Source organism: Rhinatrema bivittatum, chromosome 2 (assembly GCF_901001135.1).
Source record: "Rhinatrema bivittatum chromosome 2, aRhiBiv1.1, whole genome shotgun sequence".
Lineage (NCBI taxonomy): Eukaryota > Metazoa > Chordata > Amphibia > Gymnophiona > Rhinatrematidae > Rhinatrema > Rhinatrema bivittatum.
This window is the reverse complement of record NC_042616.1, coordinates 144802571-144829500: the sequence shown is the minus strand read 5'-3', so window position 1 is coordinate 144829500 and position 26930 is coordinate 144802571. Positions and strand designations below refer to the sequence as shown.

Genomic DNA, 26930 nt, shown 5'->3' with positions numbered 1-26930 from the left:
TAACTGATGTGACTCCGCCCTCCCACAGCCCAAGAGTCTTTCCTTCAAACAAAGCACAGCAGAGACAGAAAAACCTGAGTGAAAAGGCCGCAGCTTTATTATTGACAGAATGAACAATAATTCAGTACATGAGCAACAGGTCTCACATGACACCAACTGTCTGACCCTTGCAGTCCGCCATGTTACCTAGCAAGACAGCCATAAAGCCCGACCCCCCCCCCCCTCCATGTCCTTCCAAGCAAGGGGGTCTCCCCCAACTGACAAAGTCAGGCCACCTGGCTCAGGTGTGTGGCCTGGGCCGCCCACGGTAGTTGAGTCCTCCCTCCGACGCTTCGCCTGCTTCCCTTTGTTCACGTCTGCACCCCCCCCCTGCCCGCGCGCCCTTCCGCGCACCCAATCTCAATGACCGGGGCTGAGAATCGGCCATGGTGCTCTTCCCGGCTCCCCCTGCATGGAGACCGACCACGCTGCCTGCCTCGCCAGATCGCTGCTGGCTGCCGACGATTAAAGAGAAAAGGAGGGTGTCCTACAACCATAGCGGACTCCCATGCACATCCGCTATTACCTGTGCGAGGGCGGGGGGGGGGGGGGGGGCGTGCCACACTTTGAATATGCCAGGATGAGATTCGCAAACATTTCGCCTCACCAGTGTGTGTTACCTGCCCGCTGTCTCAAAACGCAGGAGCAAAGAAAAGGGGTGGTACTGGAAAAGCAACCCGTTAAATCTGGCTTGCGACGTCATCCGTTGGTGCCGCTCTCGCAATGCAAGCCCGTAAGTGGAGGGATGGCATAATGTGCTGACCCTCCCTCGACCCTTGCGAGGGGGGGGGGGGGATGGTCCCGACCCATAGCCTTAATGTTAATATTGGGCCACTGGGCATTCTAGCGCGTGCCCTCATAAATGTTTGAATTTCTGGCCTGAACATTCGCCAAGCCATGAACGACTCAAGTCCCCTTCTCTCAGGAGTCTGAAACTAATTTCATTTCACAGGCCTCAGCTAACACAGCAGGTCAGTGTAGCAGTGTAGAGATCCTACCAAATCCCTAACAGAACCCATATGGAATAATCAATTGTTATGGGGAAAGAATAGAGAATTGGTTAGTGGGGGTGCGTAACTGCCCTATGTGGAGCCTAGAAATATTGAAACACTTGCCACCATCTTAGGGTATGGACTGTTCAGAGATCCCTTGGGAGGCAGCTTGCCATTATGCTATTTCCTGATTGTATTGATTTTTCTTGGGTCTCTAGGGTTGAGATCTGGATTTAGTAAAGTGGAAAGAGTGCCTTTGTCAAGCCTTAAGATGTCTCCTTGGGAACTTTATGTTGTTTTTAGGAGGAGGGAGTTGTCTACCTTCCTTTCTCTATGGTTGGTTTCCCTTTTCTTAAGATTTTTATTTTTGTGACCTGAGTCCCCTAAGCATCCAGGGATTCCAGGTAATAGCATCCCAGAGGAACAGGGTCACTCAAACAGAGAGTGCAGAGAGACTAGTGGAAGTCCTGAGGAGGAATGGATCTGGGCTAACTCCTAAGGAGAAGAATGTGAAGAGCTGTGGCACCCAACTGGTTTCCCCACAACCATCTCATTGAGATCACCAGGGAAGAGAGCAGCCTGGAGGTACCGACAGGGAAATAAGAGAGTGATTAACAACTGGACTAAAGGTATGGAAAATGGGACTTTAATTAAATCTAAATTGGGAAAATATCATCCTATCCACCAAATTTTGGGAGGAAGCTCCAAAACTACCCCACTAATTGGAAAGGATTAGGATTCAGAAAAGAAATGGACGTCAGTAGCAGAGTAAATTAATTGGAAGCTTAAAGTCACAAATTTATTGAAAGAAGTAAAGCTGTAAATGGACTGAAGCGAATAAGGACTTGTAACTGAGCATTCTCATCAGCTTTCCATCTTTACTCAGTAAAAGTTAAGTTGGGAACCAACACTTGCTTCCTGTGCTATTATTTTTGCTGTTTACCACAATGTGATTATTAGTGCTGTACACTGTAGACTTGATTATTAACTAACACGCAGGGCTTAGAGTCTTTACCTCAACAGGGAATCCTGAACACCAGATTGGTTTAACATCAAGTCAGAACTTTGCTACCCGATCCCTTTATTTGAGGAGTGGCTCCTGGGGTCTTTATCTGGGATTACCAGCCCAGGGGTTAAAGTAGCATGGGATTTCTAATCGATAAGATAGGACTACTTACTTCCAAACTTGGCACTGACAGTCAGTGATAAATTATGGATGCATCCATGGAGAGAAACCAGGGCAGGCGGTTCCTTGCATTTGCTCTCTTTTCTGTTTTGACGGCAACATTTCAGTGTGAATTCACGGATGTAAAAGACTTATTTTGTTTCCATGGAGCATGCTTATTGCATATAGGGACAGTAACTGTAAAACGAGTACACGTGTGCCCACATATGCGCTTAGGTGGGCAAAAGCACACATGTGCTGGAATTTTTAATCATCCGTGCAAGTGCGTATGAATAAAATACACCTAACTCCCATATGTGTGCTCCTAATTTTAAGTGGTTACATGAGGAAACATTCATAGCGTATCTTTCCTTAGGACTTGTTGGTTTTTACATGCACAAGTGAGCAAATTGTAAACCATGTGCGTGTGAAGGAAATGACCAGTTTGCCCGGTCTATCTCTAGGTCATCAAGATCCCTCTGGTTCCTCAGCCTGCACTCCCCCCAGTTTACCCAGACTCCTCATCCAGTCAGTTTTGGCTGTAATGAGTTCTATTTGGACTTGCACCTGAACAAGAGCAGAACAAATATGCACAGGTTTTAAAAATCAGGACTTATGTGCATAAATAAATGTTGGTCCCACTCCTGAACACTCCAACCTGTCCCTAATCTGCTCCCTTCTGTTGTGTGCGCATATACACGCATAATTTACCAGTTTTAAAATATGAGTTGCTTGTGCTCGGCCCACATACTCGCAAATATGGGCCTTTTAATGTGAGCGACTCTTTTAAAGTTCACCCCTTACTTTTCAGATAAAGCAACATGAAAAAAAAAGGGGAAAGTAGAATTTCACTATATTGACGAGCTGACTTTGGAGTAAGAGAAAATGGTCAGCATTAGGCCACACTAGAAATCAACAATTGGCTTGGGGCTAGCAGGGCATAGGTGAATAGCTGAGATGAAGCATGGGGTGAGGGGGTCCCTGGAATACAGAAAGGATCACCATCTGTGCACGAGCAGCCTCGGAGAAGGCCTCCCTGACAGCCTCCAGCTGAATTTTCCAGGGCAGCTGGAGAAAACAGTTTAAGCACTATTGGTCAAAATAAAGAAGTCTTTCAAGTGGATGGACTGGATAATCTAATTTAATCTAAAATAATGGAGATAAAGTTGCATACACTGTTACAGCCTGAGGGGGAAAAAAATGCTATTCTTTTAATGTATACCTGCTACCTGTAAATATTTATCACATCTACAAAAAGAAATGAATACTGTTACTGACACTGGCTGAAACCCTTCTGTTGGGGGAGCGCTTGGGAGCAGTCCTGATTCCGGGGAGATTGGTGTGCCCTTGGACCATGGCACGACTGCAGAGGAGCTCCATGGAAGCGCCAAGACAGGCAAGACGTGTCCAAGCATGGGCGGACAGGCTGACAACCAGGAGCCCTGACCTCTGCCGAACCTGAACGCACCAGAAGAGACCCAACACCACAATGCTGGTCTCCGGCCACTCGATAGCCCTTTCGGACCTGCCACCTGGAAACGTCAGATGCGATAGGACGGACAGAGGTCGAGGACAGGCGATGGCACTGCAACAAGACATGGACACTTGGAGACTTAGGCAGGTTCTACCCCTCAGGGCGCCCTACTCAGCCCTCTGTGGGCTGGTCATAAACCACCCTGCCCCACTGCGTGCCCTATACAACCTGAAGAGGCTGGTCACGGACCACACAGAGAGCGGGACATGCGCAGGACTGAGGCTCAGGACGAAGGAGGGATCCGGGCAGAGCTTGAAGAAGGATCCAGCCGGAAGAGGACTGCAGTGACCGGAAATGGACACCGGATCAGATATGGATTTACTCCCAGGAAGATCGGCTGGATGTGAGGTCCGGCGGGTGAGGCAAGGCTTGAACCCAGAGCTAGGAACTAGCGGATCAGGGATCACCAAATACAGGAACTGGAACAACTGGAAACAGGTATCGAAAAACTGGACCATCCAAGGACATCCAGAGAGAGGAGCTGGAGGGAAGGAGGACATCTGGAGACAAAGACATCTGAAGACAGGAACATCTGGACATCTGAAGACGAGGAGACTGAATCCGACGAGAGACCAGGAACCATGGACGACGACAAGGGAATTTCCACGAAGAACAGAGTGCCTTGAAGAAGCGAAGAGGAACCTCGGAGCCTCCTGGAAAGAAGAGCTGGAACTGAAGAGGAATCCAGGAGCGGACTAGCTCCTTGCGAAGGCGCTGTAAGGACTGGCGAAGGGCCCTTTTATAGGGCAGAAGAGGAGACACCCAGATGACATCATCATGTGGGGCTACTCCCACTGTGGGCCCTTTAAGAAGGCAGGAGAGGTGCGGGCACACGCCTAGGAGGCAGGACCACGGAGAGCGGCATCCAAGTCGTGTGGGGCTACTCCCACCGTGGGCCCTTTAAGAAGGCAGGAGAGGTGCGAGCACACGCCTAGGAGGCAGGACCACGGAGAGCGGCATCCAAGTCGTGGAGGGCATGCGGGAGCGGCACTAGGCCGCAAGGCAGGTCCTGACATCGGCTCCTCTAGCTGCAGGAGGATCGATGACGGCGGCCACCGGGCCACAAAGGCAGGACAACGGTGACGGCTCCGACCGCCGCAAAGACAGCCAGGAACAGCACTAGGCCGTGAGGCCAGGACCTGGCGACAGCGGCATCATGTCACGAGGGTGACTGGGTGTGCGGTGGCCCTGCCGCGCAGGAGAAATGACGGCAGTGGCTCCCTGTTGCTGCATGGCAGGAAGATGATGTCAGCGGCCTCCGGGGACGCAGAGGCAAGATGACGGCGGCTTCAGGCCGCAAAAGACAGCGTCAGGGCAGCTGGCAGCAGAGGTAAGAGGCTGCTCTCGCAGCTGGGCCCGCTAGCATCGCAACACCATCTACACCTACGCTGCACACGAGAAATGGAGTAAACTATTTTGGCATTCAAACGATAGACGTGAAATCATTCTGAATCACCGTGAGGAGGCTCAGCCTGTGCCACTGACATGTTATAGGTGGCGGGAAAGTGTGAAGCATGAAAAAAATAAGGCAAGCTTTGCCATTATAAATGCAGAACCTAAATATTCAGTGTCAACTGTCACTTAACGCTTGCTGTCCTCTTCATAACCTCCATTGTCCATGGAAGTCGTTCGTCAGGAAATAAAGAGGGTCTGGCACACAATACCATCCCTGCATCAGAAGACCAAAAATGCCTTGGTACCGCCATCTGCTTTACTCAGCTATAACGAATGCTATTAACTCTGCAACTGAATTAAAGGATTTCTTACCACCAGCCATTTAGTTCATGCTAAAGGATCCCTACAAGTAAATGAGAATGAGGAACACCGTATAATTTAATTAGGAGGACCTTGAGGGGGGACTATAAATTACTGCAAGACAGAGCTGATGATTAGAGCGCATTAATAGCTCCATGACCAGCTGAATGAATGGTATCCAGCTACCAGGTAAAGGCCACACGTGTAATCAATTTGCACTGCGAACAGTCATTCAGGGGAAAAAAAAAAGGAGCAATTAAGAAGCTTTTCCTTCCCTTTCTCCCTCCAACGGAAAAATCTCTCTTTGGATTAAGTCTGCCCAGTTAACTTAGTGACCACGGGTAGATGCCTGCTTTCCCATCGCTGAACCTATCCCACAGTTTTGGCAATCGTCAAGATGGTTTCCTCCACCCCGACACCGCTTAAACATGAAGCAGATCATCCTTTCTTTTTTTTTTTTTTTTTAAACAATGTTTTCACTGCAAAAATATACTCGGCAGTTTAAAGAGAACAAATGTTGTATTCCAGAACTGGTCCCCACTGGGCTGGCATCCTTTAATCCAAAAGGCAGACCCGACCCAGTGGCAGGTGCTGTGCGACTATACATTTTACACTATACACCTCTATTTTGAATTATACATCATGAGCTGTAATGCATAATGCTGTTTAACCTCAGTCTTTTATTCATATTGGGTTTTTTTTCCATGTTTTTGATTGACAGCAATAAAAATTATAAATAAAAAAAAGAAGAAGATTCCCCGGGTCAGCCAGGGCTGGCAATGCTGCCGAGGTACCAATTCATAGTCCACCACCATCCCCCAGTGTGGGAGGGCGGCACGGCCAGTGATTAAGGGCATCAGAGTCGAGAAGGAGGCCTTCTGTATGCCCTCCCCCCCCCCAGCCCAGGACTGTCCACCACAATGTTGGAAGGGGTGGTCTGGGGGTGGGACACAGAGTAAGGGGGAAATCCCTGGCCGGGGTGTGCATGAAGGCTCACGGAGTCCGATCCCCCGCCCTGGCTCTGAATGAGCTGGAGGAAGGTACAAAGGAGTGGAAGGACACTGCAGAGGCAGAAGAAAAATCCAAAATGCAGGAACGGGGAGTGATAGGAGCTGAACAGTCCTTAGCATTTCCTGGTAAGGATATTACTATCTGTGGCATGAAAAAGAAGATCATCAAACAAAAAGTCTTCAGAAAAACGGTAACCTGTCTGCCGAGTTATAAAAGGTCAGAAAGCGCCAGGACCTGGAGCACCGCTCAGTGCTTTTAAATATACGTCGTGTTCAGATATTTTTTTCAAAACGCTGAAAAACAATGAAATAGGCTGTCAGGACCACAAAATTGCACAGGAACACAGTTTTCATGGGGTTTATTTAGTTTTTGTATCTGGTTTTGGCAAAAGATCCATGAACTATAAAAGTAAGTAAATAAATAAATAATTAGTATGGTGAGGGGATAATCTGTCTGTACCCGCCTCCCTCTCCTCCCCTACAAGGGCTCACATCTGCCAGACCTCACCGGAAACAGACGCCAATCTGAAAACGGAAAGTCCCTGGAGGCCAAGCCTGGGCAGCTATCGTCAGCACCTGCTTCCTGGAACCAGAGGCCCTCCGTCCTCTGCCTCACTCACGGAACCAGAGGCCGTCCGTCCTCTGCCTCACTCACGGAACCAGAGGCCGTCCGTCCTCTGCCTCACTCACGGAACCAGAGGCCCTCCGTCCTCTGCCTCACTCACGGAACCAGAGGCCGTCCGTCCTCTGCCTCACTCACGGAACCAGAGGCCGTCCGTCCTCTGCCTCACTCACGGAACCAGAGGCCGTCCGTCCTCTGCCTCACTCACGGAACCAGAGGCCGTCCGTCCTCTGCCTCACTCACGGAACCAGAGGCCGTCCGTCCTCTGCGTCACTCACGGAACCAGAGGCCGTCCGTCCTCTGCCTCGCTCACGGAACCAGAGGCCGTCCGTCCTCTGCCTCGCTCACGGAACCAGAGGCCGTCCGTCCTCTGCCTCGCTCACGGAACCAGAGGCCGTCCGTCCTCTGCCTCGCTCACGGAACCAGAGGCCGTCCGTCCTCTGCCTCACTCACGGAACCAGAGGCCGTCCGTCCTCTGCCTCACTCACGGAACCAGAGGCCCTCCGTCCTCTGCCTCGCTCACGGAACCAGAGGCCGTCCGTCCTCTGCCTCGCTCACGGAACCAGAGGCCGTCCATCCTCTGCCTCACTCACGCCACATTCTAAGATTCGGGCTTTGTGTTCTGAGAGAGCCGAGCCAGTAAACCTTGAATCGACGCATGCGCTCCATTTCCCTTCATTTCCCTCCCGCTCTTCGGTGTCCTAAGCACTAAGTAAGGCAGGGTGGGCAACCCCAGTCCTTGAGGGCAGCCAACCAATCTGGTTTCCTGGAGAAGCAGAAAGTACCCCGTCTGGGCTGAGAAACAAGACTATTTGGCATGTTTTGGTCACCATAAAGAAAAAGGACTGGTTTGCAGCCCTCCAGAACTGGAGCTGTGCCTTCCCGACGTGAGGTCAATAAAGCAGAGGGGTTCCAAACCCGGCCTCGGAGGTTCAGTGCCTCTGCAATGAAGATTCATAAGACATACAGCATCTCTGACAACATCTGATCCATGGGCCATTCGGCTTTGCATATTTTGGTTACCCTGAGAAATCCAAACCTGGCTGGGCTAGCATCTTCTTCTCCTTCTCTTTAGGAGAAACAGGAAAATGTAGTTTGAGACTGAAAGCACTGGCACACAGTCAGCAAGCAGGCAGGTTGCTTCTATAGAAATATGATGCTGACTGAGGGATCTCTGCCAGAGATGGGCGTATGTCCTTAGGTAAAGCACTTCTCCCAGTTCCATCTCCCACATCAGCACATCTTAATGCAGTCAGAGGAAGGGCCCTCTCTGTAACCGGCCCAAAACTGTGCAACTCTCTTCCACTGGATATACGTTTAGAGGCGAGTATACAACCTTTTAAGGAACAGCTAAAACCACGGTTGTTCGCACAGGCGTTCAACAATGCAGTATGACTTCTCTTAGCCACTCCCCCTGTGAATCTAGACTATTGCAAAGAATGTCTATTATAAACCCTATTTTATAACTAGTTTGATATTGAATGAATTTCATGTATTTTATTATTTTGTAAAAATTAAGTATATTCGAATTTTAGATGTTTTTACTATTTATAGGGTTATTTATTTGTTTTAAAGCTTTTTAGGACACATCATTAAAGACTGTCCACAGATACAATGTAAACTGACATGAAGTGTACACAATGTGTTTCGGTATATAAAAAAGCCTAAATAAATAAATAAATGTGTGTACAAAAGAGAAACTTTTAGTATATTTAAGAAGCTAAATGCACCTGACATCCCTGAGGACAGTATCATATTAAAAGTTGCTATGGCGCTGGTCTTAGGGCCAACTGGCATCATTCTGAAGAGGACACAGACAGGGCAGGAGGCAAATGGGCATCTCTGCTGCTTCTTTTACTTCTCTGTTGACCCCACTGGAGGGGTATTTCAGGGCTGGGGTAGTTCCTAGCTCCAGTATTATTTCGGGAAGGGGGAAGAGAGGTGTCAGAGAGATTCTGGGGCAGGCCTCAGAGCAGGCCATGGGTCAGCGGGGGAGGTCATGTGTGGGGGGTTTTTTTTTTCAAAAGAAAATGAAGAAACCCAACAAAATTCATGGGCTTTCTATTTCATTTTGAAGATGTAATGAAACAGAATAGGAAATGTTGTTGACATTTCCTGTCTCGTTTCAAATGCATGCACATCCCTACTTGTTATCAAATTGCCCAACCAACATGAGGGTTAAAGTCCATAGGTCTGTGCTGTATGCGTATAAGTTTAACTGGATTGAGTGGCAGCCTTCCCCGGGGCAGAGATGGGCAGGTTATTGGACTTAATGCATACTTTGGTATTTTCAAAAGAATGTGTGTAAAGTTTCCTGAAAAATGTCTCTGGACATTTTAGCAGGTGAGTGGATAGTTTTGGTGGTATAATTTTTCAAGAGACTACATTCTCAGAAGTTTGCTTTGAAATCTGGTATATCTTATGTGCATTTTTGACAATGTACTTATGTGAGTTGTTACTTTATGGGTAATTTTGTCCCAGTACTGTAGATTTTTAAAATTAATTAAAAAAAAAAAGTATAGTACTGGTACTTTGTGGGTAATTTTCTAACAGCTCACATGAGAAAGTTGGCAAAAACACATGTATGTTATACTAACTGCCCAGGATACATACAGCTATAAAAACATACATTATTTAAAAATGTATAATACTGATATTTTAAATATACCAAACATTTAGCTTCTTGTACAATATAGACTGCATGCCTAGCTCTAGATACACAGCAGTAATAACTGAGATTTACATAGTATTTTTCAGCTTCACAGATTCCACAATCAGCACCACAAATGAATACTGCAGAATCATTGCATGCAGCCATGGCTGGGATGCACCGCTAGTTAACAATTGCAAAGCCAGAGGAAGAGAGAATTTAAGCGCTATTACCCAGCTCCGACAGGTTACGGCGCGGCACGGGCAGACAAAAGTGCTGGGAGCTAAACATGCCGGCTCGGAGCTCTCTGTGGTAGCCACTAATCCTCCCCTTCCCCCAACATTATCAGTCATCTAATTCACAAGCATTTTGGTTTTAGCTGCTGAAAGCCCAACAAGTTTGGATGGGTATATTTTTAGATTTTGTCTGAGCCATCAGGCATCCAAATGCATATGGATTTGTGCTTAACAATAACATACACACACAAAGAAGGGAACAGAGAAAACAATATACCATGTGCAAAACAGATTCTCTCCTCCCTCATATTGCAGTACAGATGTTTATTTTATTTTACAAATGTATAACTCGCCTTATCAAAATAAAACATGTAAAAAAAAACAAAAACAAAAAACATTCCTTAAAATAGTAAAATGATTATGAAATACAAAATAAAACTCAAAATTAAAACTTATCAAAACAACAAAAATCAAATAAATATACCAGGTATACATATCTTGACTTTCAAATAACCAGGGCTATTAAAATCTGGAAAATGCCTCCCTGCCACAACCAATTACAACCACTATGACCACAGAAATAAAAAAAATAAAAAAAACAGATGTAAATGAAAACAGGGCTAGAAAGGCCCTTGCAAGGTGACAACCTTGCAAGTTGTCACCTACTAGGTCTCTGTAAATATCCCTTCACTTTCTTCCGAAATAATAACTGAATCCAAGCTTCAGATCTAACATCAGCAGGGAGGTAACGGTAACGTAGCGCTCTCTGGTCTCACACAGATGGTACCTTTTTAACAGAAGGCAGCTCGAGCAGATTCCTTCCTTGCAAAGCATAATATTTATTTAATAAGCAATGCTTTATTCTTTCCCATTGGAAAATTATGGAGTTCACAGCACTTGATGAGCATCATGGAAAGGGAAAAGCTCAAGTAGCGGAAAAGCGAGCCATCTCTCTACTTACTTGTTGAAAAGGTGATTGTCCACCTTGATCTTTGAGTAGGCTTTGAAATCATCTGGCATCAACATGATAGGGATCTGAACGTGGCTCAGTTCATTAATCTAGGGGGAAAAGAAACATTGTTTTTGAACATCTGTAACCAATATTTTGTCTCACTGCACCGAATTCCTGAGCGCGTATGAGGTTGTAAACCTAGAGAGGTCCACACTGAATAAGCCGGGGAGTGAGGAAGTTATGCAGGTAACTCAGATACCCACAGTGGAATACGAACGGGCATGCGCTCCACTGAACATACTTGGGCCATAGTCAAAGTTATCAGGATAACGTCAGGACAGCCTTCCAGCACGACCAGACTTACCCAGAAAACACGGAATATCAGCGCCAACCATCAACCTTAAGTCTCATCACCGCATGCCGTCCCCCTGGCTAAATCTTGTGCAGTTCACGAGTTACCCGGCCAAAATCTTGACCTCTTACTTGGACCGGAACTCTTGCTAGCTGCCTGCCCTGACCTTGCCCTATCTCTGATTCCGTTAGTCTGCTGTTTGCCCTGACCCCAGTATACTTTTGGGACTTCAGTTATCTTTACCACCCTAAGGTCCTGTCTATGTCCTGCCAGCCACCAGAACCCAAGGGTTCAACTTGCGGGGGAGGTAGTTGGTAAAGGTGAAGCTCCAGGCTGTCGTGATGCACCGGCTCCTGCAGTAGAAGGGAGGAGTTGGTGGGGCGAGGGCAGCTGGCTCGGTTAGTTACCTTATCTGTCAGAGCTCCTTCACTGCTACTGTTCCTAATACTCAGTTTTGGAGCATTAAAATGGGTGCGTCAGTCGTATATATATATATATATATATTTATTTATTTATTTATATATTTTTTTTTTTTTTAATTGGGGATACTAGCTAATAGCCTCATCAACATGACATTTGCATGTGATGAGCGCTATTAGCTACGTGCCGGTGTGGATGCGCATTTTGGACGCAACAATCCCGATATTTCCTTGGGCGTATATCTAGCACGTGTAAAACACACGTCCAACCGCGCGTTTAGCGGTGCACTGAGCTCAGCACCCAATATTGCATCGGCCCCAGAGTGAGTCACAGCCCGTGCTGAGTGAACGCTCTCCCTGTCTCACTCGGCCTGGGGATAAGACAGAGGCTTGAAGGACTCAATGATGGGGAAGATTGAGGAGGTGCTGCATGCACTGAGTGTGCGGCACAAAGCAGATCCCAGCTGTCTGTACCCTGCGTGCTGCCCATTAATTACCACAGTCAGGGTTCATGTGGTGGCTAGGAAGATTCATGCATAATTACACGTTTTCAGACAGGAGTTCCTATCAGCTGAAGAGCCATTGCTGGTGTCTCTTGTCGCTGCAAAGTGATGAGAGCAGATTTCAGGTGCTGGCCTGTATCTGAGCATCAGGCAGTGGTGACTTTTTTCTGTGCAACACCTGATCAGGCCTGAAGGCGCATTCATTGAGAAACAGTGCTCAAGGCGATGTTTCTCAAGGGTTTCCCTTTCTTCTTCTCAGTGATACTTTTAACTCTGCACTCAAAACACGTTAGCATCAGCATTATTAAACTGAAGTACAATGTACTGCTACTAAAGTTTCAACATACCAAATATGTCATGCTCCTTGTCCCCATCCAACGATCCATCCCATCTAACCCTAGTTTGAGAACCACCAATTAAAAAGATGCAACCTTCAAAACTGAATGTTAATACTCTCAAAGGGATTTTGGCAATAATAAGTACAGAGTAATCCGCACCTCGTTTTCTGCTTTTATACTTCTCATTGCACACCTTGTTCTAAAAAACCTGTTATCCAGTCTGTGCCTATGGAAAAAAAATCCTTTATTGAATAAAGTCTTTTGTGCTTTTGCATTTTACATATTCTGATAACTGTCTGATCCTATTGTTAAGGCACTTTTATGTTATCAGATATGATCCCTCTCCTGTCTCATACAGCTTTTCTGGCCTCTGCACCCAAAATGAATGACTTTGCTATTTTTGTAGCTGATACTTACTTAACTACTCAAATGCTCTTCAGTTATCCCCTGCTTTTGCCATTCCTCCTGGCACACCAACCCTGTTGCAAATTTTGGTGGCAACTGCAAAAGACAAAGCCTTCCCCGCTAGCCCCTCTGAACTGTTGCTTGTGGAGACACCAAACATAGCCAGCCCCAGGACCTATTCCCCAGGATACCCTACTATCACCCTCTCTCCTTGGAATAAATGTCAGTTGCCACACCAACTGAACCTACATTAAAAGAAATGTATAGTGTTTCTTCTTTCAATATTTATTAAAAGCCTCAAGTAATAAAAGTTGTCTAGCTCAGTCTAGTCCAATAACTATTCACATTTGTATTCTCTATACTATAGTACTTGTAGGTTGTCAATCACCAAAGCACTTTAATTTCAAAACAAACAAATCATGCTTTTTTTTTTTTAAGTATACCACATTTTGCAGAGTCCACATGTTCTACTAATTTGACTGCATTACCCCGACAAAGTGTAATGCTAACAACTAAAGCATCCACAGAGTCACCCCAATGAATTATGGGGAGGATTTCTGTCCCAGGTGTCAAGAGCACTGCCTGTCAACCGACATCTCATCAGCAACCAATGCCATAGCATGAGAACTGCTAAAAACAAGGTCAATTGTATCAAAGAGGATCTTTTATGTACTACCTAGAATTCTCTTGAATTTATCTTCTAAAGAAAAATGAGGAACCTAAAGGAGAGAGGGACCCTTTATAAGAAAAAAGTAAGGTAGCCATAAAAGTGAGACACTCCTTTAGGCAGGCCCGGCGCGACCAGGTGTGCATACCGTGCAGTTGCACAAGGCAGCACGCTCGGGGGGGCGTGCGTTAGGAAAATGGGCGCTCAATATGAGTGCCCGTCTTCTAGGCACCTTTATTGCATTGGCCCCAGAGAGATGAAGGGAGACAGACTATGTGGTATAAAAAATATGAAGGAAAAAGACTGATGGACAGTTGGAGAGAGGCTACAGAGGAGAGACCGTGGTGAAGGTAAAGGCAGTGAAGGGGGAACGCAGCTAGAAGGATGGAGAAAGGTTGGGGAGAATACGAGAAGGCTGCAGAGCGAGGAGTGGAGGGCAAGCAGTTTCTGGAGAAAGAATTTTGGGAGATGTGATGAAAGAAAAGCTTGGGGAAGGAGAGAGAAAAGGAGACAGTACCAGAGGGAGGAAGTGACAAGCAGCCGTAAAGCCAAGAAGTTTCATGCGACAAGAATGAATGAAAAGAGAACAAAACAGACGGAGGAAACTGAAAAAAGATGGAGAAGAAAAAAATACCAGACGAAGATAATAAATCAAAGTTTGTTTAATCATTCTCTGTTATTTGCATTTTGGTAAATAATTTTAAGTAGAGTTATACTGGGTAGCAGCGACTGTCAGGCAACAGTTTGGCTGTAAATTATTCCCTGCTGCCAAGAGGCTGGATGGACCCATCCAAACGCCTCCCTCTTCTGCCTCCTCTCCCCTGTCGTGCAGGCATGTGGGAACAGACTGAGTGTGATCTTTTGGAAGAGGCAAGAGGCAGTATATATTTTTCCACCCCTGCTATTTACTTATTGCACCAGTCAATCACAAGATCTATCACACACCAGAAATATTTTGATAATCCCAATGACAACTGCAAACACCAATCTTATCAGCCAGATGTGTAAAGCTGCAGACCTGTTAGCTAATCTTTCTGCTGACCAACCAAAACTAAATAAGGCTAAAAGGGAAATGCTTTATTTTATTTTTTTAATACATGTCAGTAAAATTACCCCACCACGTTTGCAAGGATAACATGTTTTGGTTTTTGTCAGGCCACTCGAGTATCGAGGGCAAAGTTTTAATCTCAGCCATGTGGTGTACGGAGAACTCTAGTTTCAATGAAGCTTGAAATTATTCTACTTCTTTTTGCTCAAAAAGGGCTAAGCACCGAGATTTCTCCTACGTGGTACTGATGGAGTAGGCTCCCAAGGCTGCAGAAAAAGCGCAGAATAAAGTTGTACTCATGCTAGCACTTGGGAGAGCAGAACCGTGCATGAAACACGTAGCAAACATCTCACAGGAGACATTCGGACTGAGTCCCATTGAAAGGAGGGAGGGCTTATGTGCTGACTATTTTCAGCTCTGCGCGCATTATTTTCCATGGAAAACCTACCTGCCGAAAAAGCAGGGGCAAACGTCCACATGCACTTTGCACCCATGGCAAGTTTCAATGCAACCGTATGCACATGTCACTCTGAAAACTGGAGAAAGTGACCCTTTCCTCAAAAGGCCTACTACAATCAATATTAGCAGGCGTGTCACTAAATGATTGACATACAGAGTGCCCACATGCTAAAAAGATCTACGCTAAGGGGAAAGTGAACCTTTTAACCATATACTTGCTTTGCATCTCAAAATCCCCCACCTTTTCAGGCTAAAATGCAAGAGCTGGTTACTCCTGGCTAGTGCCTAGGCATTTGGCCCCTAATCCCACTTCCCTTGACAACAAAGCCCCTCCTGGCACCTTTTCCCTGAAGGCCCGTTTGTGGGCACCTTCCCTCCCCCAGAGAAGGCCAGCTCTTACAGATACCCTTTCCTGAAGCCCCAAATCCCAGTGATGGCCTCCAAAATCCTCCCCAACAGGAGAGAAAACATCAGCCTTCTGCCATGATCTCAGTACACCTCCCCACTGCACCGTCTACCTTCGCTTCACAGGATATATCAAGCTACAGGGGGTAGGAGTGTGTGGTAGGGGGAGGGGAAAAGGAAGAGGGCCCCATCATAAGTGTTAGCGTGCCAGCTGATGATAAATTTATCGGAGCTAACACAGTTCTTTATGCAAAGGATGAAAAGAGTTAATGAGCTCATTACCATCTTATTTGCATATTTTGCATGTGCATATGTGCTATGTTTAGCATGAACACGCATGCCCAATTTAGTGCAGATTTTTACTCTGCTAAATGAACAATGATTAGCTGGCTATTTAGTGTGCATCCTAAGAGCTGGCTTTAGTGACTCAGCCCCTCTGAGCTGCCAGTTTTTTTTAATTTTTTGTTTTCTTTAAAAAGAAATTTTTGCATGTCTCCAATTTACTAAGTTTAAAAACAAATGAGATTCCAAAAGTTTCTGTAATGTGCAGGAGGACTTTCTCCGAGACACAAAAGTCTGGCAGCAGCTTTCAAATATAGAATGGGGAGGTGATCTCAAGGGTCACAAACAGGTCAGGTTTTTAGTTTAACCGTGCTATGCAAAATAGAGCCCTGTTCATAGAGCAAATATATGCAAATAACCTGGACAAATATGCAGGGAGGATCTCCTGAAAACCAGAAAACTGGTGATGAAAACCCCTGCGATAAGTCACCATGACAACTTCTCATTAAGAACGGCAACTAGTTAAATATTTTTTTAAAAATGGCATTATTATTTACAGTAGCATACCTAGTCTCTTCTAGATCTTCATGTGACACTCGAGATCAAAAAATAATGTTGCAATAACAGGAAAATATTTTATTCAACAGAATGATGCTAACACAATAAAGAAAAGCACCATCAGCCATTCCTTTACCACTGAAGACGTATTGTTTTATTTGTGGGTATCCCACAGGTCTCATATCTTTTAGCTACAGGCCTAAGGAAATGCTTTACTCTCTTCTTCGGGTACCAGTGACCGTTATTCCACACACATCTGGTGCAGCAGCTGCTCAGAAAAGCACAGCAAATCTGCTGAAACTTCAGTTTTATTCTCTCTCATTCATTTAAAGTCCAAAATGGCCATAATGCCCTCTAGAGAGTCCTGAAAACTTGTGTCAGCAGAAGGGGGAGGGTGGGTACCATTTACTGTCCCCCAGGATGACACCTCAGAGTGGATGGGGGAAGCGGCCTTGTGTATTTGGCCATGCTACTTCACATTCGGCCGCTGGCAGAATAACCCCCTTGCTGAGCACAGCTCACTCTCCCGCTCTGCTCTGGGTACGGGATTCAGGCAGCAGGAGGGACACTCTTGGCATTGACATTTGAGACCTTAGCAGCTCTTTCCATGTCATTCTGCATTGCCAATAGCCTGAACGCCTGCAGGCAGGACAGGATGGAGATGGACAGAGAGAAAGCTGGAAGAGTCCAAGGTTTGGAGACTCCGTGCTTAAGGATACAAGAAACTGGAAGGGGTGGGGAGAGGCTAGAGAGGTTCTGAGCCTGCGGTGGATGCCAGCTTTAGCTCGCAGAAAGGCGAGGAAGGGGCCTTGGGTACTGTGATGCGGCGTACACACACAAGCAGCCATGGCTGGGGACTGGAACAGGCAGAAAGGGGCAGGGGTGCAGATTTGGGGAGCAGGAAGGGCTACGAGGAACGCCTGTCCCTCATGTTTACCTCCTGGCTCAGGGCACTCCCTATGGACTGCTCTTTTACTTTATTAAAAACATTTTTAGCAGGGCAAAGACGTTTAAATCAAATGCACTGCACTAAAATGAGCATAATGTTTGGACTGCACTACTTGAGTATAACAAAAACAAACAACCCCAAGATCGACCAGCCAGAAAAACTGCATTGAGCTTAGCTCAGGGGTAGGGGAAGAGAGTACAGAATCTTCTTCACATCCTGTACCCTGTATGACTTGCAAAATGCTTTGCCATGGGACATTCCCGGTGAGCTGAGCCATCCTAAACTCAGGAAAAAGAGAAGGCAAGACTTTTCAGCCACTCCTTCAACTCTTCATTCTAATACTTGGCGTCTATAAAATGAACTCTACTTGTTGACGTTCATCTTGGACCACTAAGCTCATTATCTATCACTGTGTGTCTTACTAATGCTTTTTTATTTTTATAGCATGAACCGTTTTTATTTATTTATTGCACACCTAATTTGATTTTGTAAACCGTTTAGTTTTGTTTCTTACAAACTAAATATGAAGTTTAATAAATAAAACTAAAAAAAAAATGTAGTATTGAATTGCTGCATTCATTTTCTGTGCTTACAATGAACACTGTGCACACTAGAGGCAATTTTCAAAGGAGTTATGCGCGTCAATGTAACGCATTATCTTAGTAATTTTCAAAAGCCGATTACTCCGGTGACGTGCACTTATGGACGATTCAATGGCATGCATTGTAGCAATTTTCAAAAGCCCACTTACTCGAGTAAATTACATTTACATGTGTAAAACCCAATTTCAAGCATGTAAATGCTTTTTAAAATCGGGCCCACGGGGTATCATGCAACGATACATAATCTTATAGCAGTCTGTCCCACTCTGCCTCAAGGAGGCTGCTATTCCCTATAAAACTCCCCAAACAGCCTAATAAAAAAGGATTTTGCATGTAAAAGTTTTAAAATTTGATCCTGGAAAAATACACAGGCTGAAAAGATTTACAGGGTTTCTTAGCTCCTAATTTCCCACAGAAGATGCAGATCATTCTGAAAGGACCAATCCCCAATTCAGTGTGTTGCCAGCATGCCAGTACAAATGTGTAAATGACATTCTTAGCATTCTTCTCTCTCCCAAGCACTTCGCACAGCTGCACCTATCAGGAGAAAATGGGATTGCACCAGACAGAAGAGTGAAAGGTTACTGAGGGGGGAAAGGCAGGAAACTGTTCATAGACACTCAGTGCAAGGCTGCAGATCTGATCTGATGCTAAGCATCCAGCTCTACACGAGTTAAAATCTGCAAATGATGGTGGGGGAGATTTAATGCAAAGAAAGAAGATGCTTTAACTCCCTATGAAAACGCATTGGAGCAAGGGCACATTTTTGGAGGGGAAAAATTGGGGGGAAAAAAAAGAAAGGCAAGAGATGGCAGACCTACCCAGTTACTAGGCTAGTCCTAAAGACCTAAATTCAACATATCAACAAGGCGGCAGCAGAGCCAAGCACGCAGGCTCATAAAACACATGCAATTCATCGTGGTGGGTTTAAAAAGATTGCAAAACTGAAGTTTCTTCCCCACTCTCTAAGGAGGCATATCGAGTAGCAAGATACAATTCGGCCTACGCCACAAGAAGAAAGCAAACTTGCAAAGAAATCTTTGTGATTTGGGGCTTAGTGCGTGCCATGAGAAATCTGTTTCCTTTCAAGTGGTGTGCAATCCCCTACTGTACCTGTCAGGAACCACCTGTTGACAGTGCAACGCTCAAACAGGCCGATACAGTAAGGTGTGCTGAGCGCACTGTTCTACCCACGGTTAGACGCGTGTTTTTGACATGTGTCCACTACTCGGAGTTTAACGCATCAAACGTGCGTCCAACCCTTCCCTCCCAAAAATAATAATGCTCATCCCATGAACATGCATGTTCATGAGTCAATTAGTTATATGCACCCTGGATACTGAAAGAAAAAAAAAAAGTGCGGCCAAGCTGCACATTTTACGCTCAGGCGTTAATTTCTGAGCAGCCCGAAAAAGTACAGAAAAGCAGAAAATACTACTTTTCTTTACACCCTCTGACTTAATATCCTAGCAATATTAAGTGGGAGGAACCAAAAATGTAAAATTTAAAAAAAAAAAGTGCTGGCTGGTCAGGTTAGGAAAACGAACGCTCAATTTTACCGGCGGCCGTTTTCCTAACCCATGGCTGTCAGCGGCCTTGGAAAACCAATGCTCGTAAAATTGAGCGTCGGTTTCCTGAACCTGCTGACAGCCACCTCTCCTGGGTTTCCGCTGCCACGGAGGCGCTACAGACATGCTATTGTCCCTAGCACCTCCTTTTTAGCGTGACCCCCTCATTTAAATACAGGATCGGGCGCCCAGGAGAGGTGACTGGGCGGGCGTTGGGACAGCGGGCACTGAATATTGAAGCCTGTTTTCCCGCGAGCCTTGCTGATTCAGCCTGCCAGGGAGCAGTGCACTCTCAAGAGGCTATGCAACCAAAAGCAAGCTCTCAAACTGCTATTAAGAAGAACACGGTTCCCTCTTTATGAAGTGGGTTATTCCAGAATTTAGCATTGTACCCCCCAGGGGCATATCTAGGAACTCTTCAGTTTTCATCTGGAAAATTTAGATTTTTTTTTTTTGAATTGCCGGGTTTTCAGAACAGCATAGGAAATCTCCAGGTGCTGCCCATTTTTTTGACTGGAGGGAGATGCCTGCATCTGAATCAACCATGCAGTAGCTAGGAGGAGGAAGAGGAATCGTCCCGGGCCGATCAGAGGAGGTGGCAGCCACTGAATCAACTTACACGGGCTGGAAGGAAAAGGAAGTAGCAGCTAAGCTGGCAGATTCACAAGTGGAGAAGCGGAAGAATGTGGCAGGGAGGAGGAGAGAGACAGGGTGACCAGAACTCAGAAGTAACCCCAGAGGGAAACTTGTGAGCTATTTATTGTATACACTTGCATTCCGTAATTCTAAAGATATACACTGTGGATTACAATAAAAACATACATCATAAAATACACTGAACATAAAATACTGATCTAAACAAATTTAAATAAACATTTCTGAAACTCAAGTGTTTCTTTTTAAGCAAGCTTTTAATACTTAACAACCAGACCAAATTTTAAGCTGAAAAGCCTTTTTAACAGTAACCGGACTCAGGAGTGATGTGTACCCTGTGGTATGAGCTTTAAAATAAAAAGAAATATTTAAAGAAGATTAGAATAAAAGTTACCAAATTCCTCTACTTTTGCCTCTCCAGTCTCCGGCCTGCTTGTACAATACCTTGCCTACAGTGCTTCCTAATCAGAGGGGACGCGGGAGTCACCTTGACAGCGATGGCTTGCAGATTCTGCAGGCTGGGGTAAGTCGCATCGTGGCAGCGCTGGCGGCTGGCGGGAGCGGACCTTGCGATTCCCCCATGCCTTCCATCTGCAGTGCTGATGTGACGAGGGACACAGCCCTCTAGCCTATCAGGGGACACAGCGGGCTCCTCAGCGGACACCAACAGCAGGCGCGGCCGATCTGGACACAACAAACGTGGTGGGACAAAAGGGGGTCAAATCCTTTGTAAACTGGTGATTCGGGAATAAGGGAAAACAAAATGGGAAGCACCACTTCCTGGAAGAAAGCCAGCCAGAAAAAAAAAGAACGCAGGTAACTCTCCTCTCTCTCCAGCTGTTCAAGCATGGGCAGAGCTTAATAGTTTGATCACAGAACACATCAGAGACAGATACTCCAAAATATTTAGAATTAATCTAGGCTGCTGGCTATGTACCGAAGACCAATTAAAAACAGAGGTCCGGGGGAGGAAGAACAGAACCTAGATGGCCGCTGCATAGCAGACGCGTTTCAGAACGGCTCCCGATAAATCCCCGGTAATTTCAGTTCTTCTTTTCTAATGGGGAAACAAAGAGGGAAGGTGCAAATCCGGCGTTTGGAAGTTGAAGAAGGGCCTAGAAGGGCACGGACTTACTGAGGACAGTGAGGTCTCATTGCCTTCTTCGACAACGGTTTCACAGAAAGCAGGTTTGGCACAAGTTAATACACTGCCAAGGATTTCTCCTACGATTTTTCCCAACATCTCTGACTGTGTTAAGCCTGAAGTTGTTACCCTGGAGAATCTTTGGCCTGTCCTAATGTCAGTAAATAAAGTCTCTTACTGATTTGGTCTCTTTAGCTATAGATTTATATAATAATTCTCAATCTTTTGAAATGCAGTTTAATTCTATGGAACGGAAAGTGACCAAGGTGAAAACTAGCATAGTGGAGATTCAAAATGAACAAGTAAATGTTATCAAAGATTTGTCTTCCATCTCTCGCAGAATTGAGAACACGGAAAACTCTCTCTCAATTTTCCTCGAATTTCTTTGATCACACCTTTAGATCTATTTTCCATATATTTAAAAGAAGTGTTGAAATTACCAGAGAATGCCCTCCCTCCTATTGAAAAGGCTTACTTTCTTCCAACGAATAGAAGATCATTGGATAATAATGTGGCAGATATTCCCTCTAATTTGACTGATTTCCTTGAAAATTCTGGAGAAGAAAGTGTGTTAGATCGAGCTACATTGCTGGTGTCATTCGTTTTTATGCAAGGTCATAATATCCTGCGTCTATATTTTCGGAATAAGGACTCTCTGTTTAGAGGCCAAAAGATTTGGATATTTCCAGATATAACCAAGGCAACACAAGAGCGGAGAAAAAAGTTTCTTGCAATGATAGAGTCAGTGCTCTCTCTTGGAGCAGCTTGTGTTATTCGCTATCCCTGCAAATGTGTGATAATCTTAGCGTCTGCTAAATTTGTTTTCTTTGATCATAACCAGTTACAAACTTTTGTGGAAGCTCGTCGGAGAAGTCAGACCTTACCTACTATAGATAGAGCGGATAATGTGTCAATTGGGTTGATTTTCATGCTATGCAGCTACCACCTTTTTATAGATAATACTGCATCTTTGTTTTGTAAGCCATTCCCCCTGGCTTTTTCCTCAGGGCCCCTCCCCCCATCATATTGAGATCTAAAATGGCAATGAATATTATTTCTTTGTTATAATATTGCATAAACATTTATGTTTTGTTCAATATGCCAACATTTCTTTATTGAATATATTATGTATATTTGATTTGAAATTTATTAATAAAGCATTTAAAAAAAGAAAATAAAAAAAAAACAGAGGTCCATATTTAGCCACTGTGCAGCTTGGCTAGTCAGCCAGATAAACTTATCCAGCTAACTTAGCTCATTATATTCAGCAGCTTTATGGGCCGACCAGACTTAGCTGGATACGTTATCCAGCTAACTCAACTCCTACCAGTTACACCACCAGAATGCCCCTAACTTATCCAGCTAACTTATTAAACAGCTAGAATTCATCCGGATAAGTGCCCACCATCTTCATTTAGCTGGATAGCTTCTGATTTATCCGGTTAAATGCTTTTGAATATGGACCTCAAATATTACATGGAGGACCCAAGAGACATAAAAGTTAGGCATTAACAGTATATCAAAGATATATATTTATGGAATACTGATTGTGTCTTTAAGTCATCTCTTTCTCCTGCCAGAGCACAGCTTAACATGGGCGGTTGCGACATGCGTGCCACTTGTCCTCCCCTCCATCACCATAAATCAAATTCCACACATTTTTTAACTAAAACAGGCCACAGCTTTTATTTGAATAAACACAATTATAACTTACAATCATAAGCCTTTACTCTGAGCCATGTGCTGACCTAATGCTTGACTGCCCACCATGGGTTAAGCTGAGCAGTCTTAACCCCCAAGCTATGGGCCCCACTACTGCTGGTTCTTGCGCCATTACCTTGAAGCATTTCAAAATCTCCCGCTATTGCGAACTGCCACCTGCCAGGCACTTAGTCACAGAACCACCTCACCACACAGATTCAACTGCTAAAAGGCTGCCCCCCACGCACGCTAGGAGCAAAGGATCCCCCTCTCCACCAAGAAGTGCCATGTGCAGCTGCTGCTCATTTCAAACTCTTGCTTGGCTCAGATACCTCCCACCATAGGTCTGGGACAGTTGACAACTTGCCCAAGTACCCCTCCAAAAGTCAAACTGTGCACTGCCACAAACAGTGTCTCCAAAGCTTTCAGAATGTCATTCTAAATATCTTGTCCAATGTTAGATAAATGCACTGTGTCAATTTGATAGAAGCTGGGACAATTGACTGAGGCCGAATCATGCTTGATCTGGAAACCACCCATCCAACAACTAATCTGTTGGCTTACCTTCCTCAATCTTCCAGTCCACAAAATGGATTTTGCCAATTGTCATCACTGTATAATGTCCGACCAGAGCAGTAGAGTTCTCGGGAGGGAGGAAAGTAGTCATTTCAGTCAAATCCTGAATTACAGTTGCAATCAACTGTTGACAGGTAAGAGGGCAGAGATCAAATTTGCCACCCAGGTGTATCAGACTGCACTGGGACATGCCCAAAAGTACAGTTGTTGATGCATCAGTAGTATTAATTCCTTCCACCTCATGCATCGAATGCCCATCCAATGGAGTTTTATGACAGCAACTGTAAGGCCTATGTGACTCCCATATAATCACACACAGGTTCTTCTGCCTGCCTAAAAGACAAAGGATTGCCCTAGCATTCAGATAATCCTCCATCTATAGGACAAATCTAAGTCAAATAATAAAGTTACTAGTTTGCATGAATGACTGCCCTGCAGGAATATGGACATATAATCTGAATGCTGCTGACTGCTATTGTCCTATTTGCTGAATTACCCTGTCAGGCAACCTAAACTGTTCAATGCTAGTTGCTGCTCTGATGTGAAAAAAATGTGTGCCAAATTTCTTTGGATCTAGGCCAGTACTTTCCAGGTAACATTTAGATATTACAGTAAACTGATAGTAAGTTAATGACGACAAGTCTGATTGAACTAGGATTGTAGCCAGCCTACTGGTGTTACTGCCCAGTAAGTCCTAGAATTTTGTATTAGGCTTGTGCTATTATCATTCAATGTACTCAGGACTAGCGTTTGCCCCTTGCCCCTCTGTATGTGTGTGCTGACAATCTATCATACTTGATGTGTATATAAGCCCCTCTTAACAAAGGGGTCACATTTTCAAGCCTTGCTGAGCTCTGACCCACTCTTTGCTGGGTTGGGGGAATACAGACTCTATTGTTGGGGACAGGATAACCTGCAGGGCCTTACAGTGGGATTAGTCTTGAAATTAACCAGTCCGTGCTCAAGGTGCTGCATTCCAAACTATATTTTACTGAAAAAATAAATACAAAAGTCATCATACAAAAATGGATACAGTCCAGAGTACACTATCAAGACAAGAAACAGTTTCTTGAATTCCAAAAGTCAGAAAAAGGTGAATACAATTCCTTATGCTTCCTGAACTTCCTTACTATTCCCAGAAAGACCTCTGATTCATCAGACCTCCACAAGAATGTTAGAGAATCTCCCCCTTTTGTACCAAAATTACTGACAGGTGGCTGACTCAGGAACCATTCCTCTCCCTATTGTCCCAGGTTCTGGATCTCAGTCAACCCCACACCACTTGCCGGAAGGAAACCCCCTCTCCTATGGATTAAACTGGAGTCCTGCGGCAGAGCTCAGCTCCTAAACTGCCTTTCCCTTTGCTCCCTCCAAGATGTTGACTTTTCTACTCCTCAGAACGCTTCCCAATGACTCATTGAGTTACCATTTATACTCTTTTCTTTACTATCTTCACCCTAGGTTAAACTGATTCCCCAGGGGCCTCCCGTTCCTGGAATATTCTTCTGCCTCTCCCCTATTGGGAAACCTAATCCTCTCTATGCCGTGTCTGCCATTCTGGGGGGAATGATTCGCTAATGTGGAATACTCTGAAAAAGCCAAGTGTGAATATCAGTCTAAATGATTCAACCTTGAAAGGGGAATTGCATATACCTGCCAGTGCATCACATATCTGTATTAATGCCACGTATATTACTGGCTGCCTCTTATCGTGAGTTGGCCTAATCACCCTTCCCCAACCTGAAAGCAAGTTTTCAGTAGTGAAGAATTGACAAGTATTGTCTCAACCATGGAGTTTAGGAAAAAATGACATTCCAGCTATATATGAAGCTAATATTACTTTAAACCACCCTCTTTCACTTGAATGACATGATCCACTATCAAATGTACCAGCATGGGACCTGGGACCCCTCCCTTGCTCAGGAGGAATTGTTTCATTTTTTTGTAAACGCTCCTGTAAGTTGCCCATGTTCCTGTTAATACTGATTGCTGTTTAATAGCTTCCATGCTTTTAGGTGCCAAGCTCCTAGGGATCTTCTGGATGAATAGGATTCTCCCTATTCATCCACTTCTGGGTCTAATTTCCGGAAAAGGGATAACTTAGAAACAGAGTCAGCAATATTCTGTTGCATTCGGGAACATGCTTTGCCCACACCATGATGTTAAATTGTAGGTATCGTAACACAACAACTCTCAGCAATTCTGAAACTTTGATATTTAGTGGATTGATTTGATTTTCTGTCCTGAAAATGTGAGCCCCAGTAGTGTAGTGATGCTACAACTGGGAAGAGCTGGAGGAAAGCAGTGTTCTTGGTGACACCTATATGGACCCATTGATCTATCAGGTCATGGCATCACACACACAGGTCGATACAGTACAGTGCACTAACCTGTGTTTGGCCACGCGTTTTCGCGTCAAAAACGCGCTGCCAACCCCCCCCCCCCCCCGAAACTAATAGCGCCTGAAACATGCAAATGCACGTTGATGGCCCTATTAGTTATTTCCGCGCGATACAGAAAGTAAAATGTGCAGCGAAGCTGCACCGGGAAAGTGTACAGAAAAGCAGAAAAAAAACTGCTTTTCTGTACACCCTCCAACTTAATATCATAGCGATATTAAGTCGGAGGCCCCCCCCCCAAAAAAAATTAAAAAAAAAAAAACATTTAAAATGTGCCTGCGGGTCGGAAAATGGACACTCAATTATGACGGCGTCCGTTTTCTGAACCTGTGGCTGTCAGCGGGCTCGAGAACCGATGCCAGAAAAATTGAGCGTTGGCTGTCAAACCCGCTGACAGCTGCCGCTCCTGTCAAAAAGGAGGCGCTAGGGACGCGCTAGTGTCCCTTACACATCTTTTTACCGCGGGCCCTCATTTAAATACTTGATCGCGCGCCCAGGAGAGTGGCCTGGGCGCGCGTTGGGAGAGCGGGTGCTTGCCTCGGAGCGCCGGCTCTCCCGCGGGATTTACTGTATCGGCCCGAATGTGCTCTGTGACAATATATACTGAACCTTATGCTTGAAATGGGTGGAGTCTGCTATGCGGATGTGCTGTTAGAATGTTTAAGAAACTCTTGCCATATGCCCAGCTTTTCTCTAATCTCAAGTGTTTCAAATGTGATAATATGTCTGACACTAGCATCCTTTGCTAATAGAATACTGAGACTTTTGGTGACCTGATGAAAACGCTGCAACATTTGGGCACAGGGAAATGAATAGGAAACTGTCGAAGTAGTGAACACTATTCCAGGTGCTAGTGAGGTAATCCAGTGGATTCTCTGTCACAGGCAATAGAAGTGAGTGTGTATTTGGAAACCTAAGAGTGGGAAGCTGTCTGGGTGAATGAGCA

At 45.1% G+C, this 26930-nt stretch overlaps 1 protein-coding gene across 3 annotated transcripts in view; it reads right to left on the bottom strand.

Annotated features, from left to right (window-relative positions):
- The window catches only part of PIP4K2A (phosphatidylinositol-5-phosphate 4-kinase type 2 alpha), a 497067-nt gene that overhangs the window by 197702 nt on the left and 272435 nt on the right, over positions 1-26930 (bottom strand). For all 3 annotated transcript variants that reach the window (XM_029588710.1, XM_029588708.1, XM_029588709.1), the window contains exon 2: positions 10965-11062. In XM_029588710.1, coding sequence (XP_029444570.1) covers positions 10965-11062 — 98 coding nt within the window. The remainder of the gene's footprint in view (positions 1-10964; positions 11063-26930) is intronic.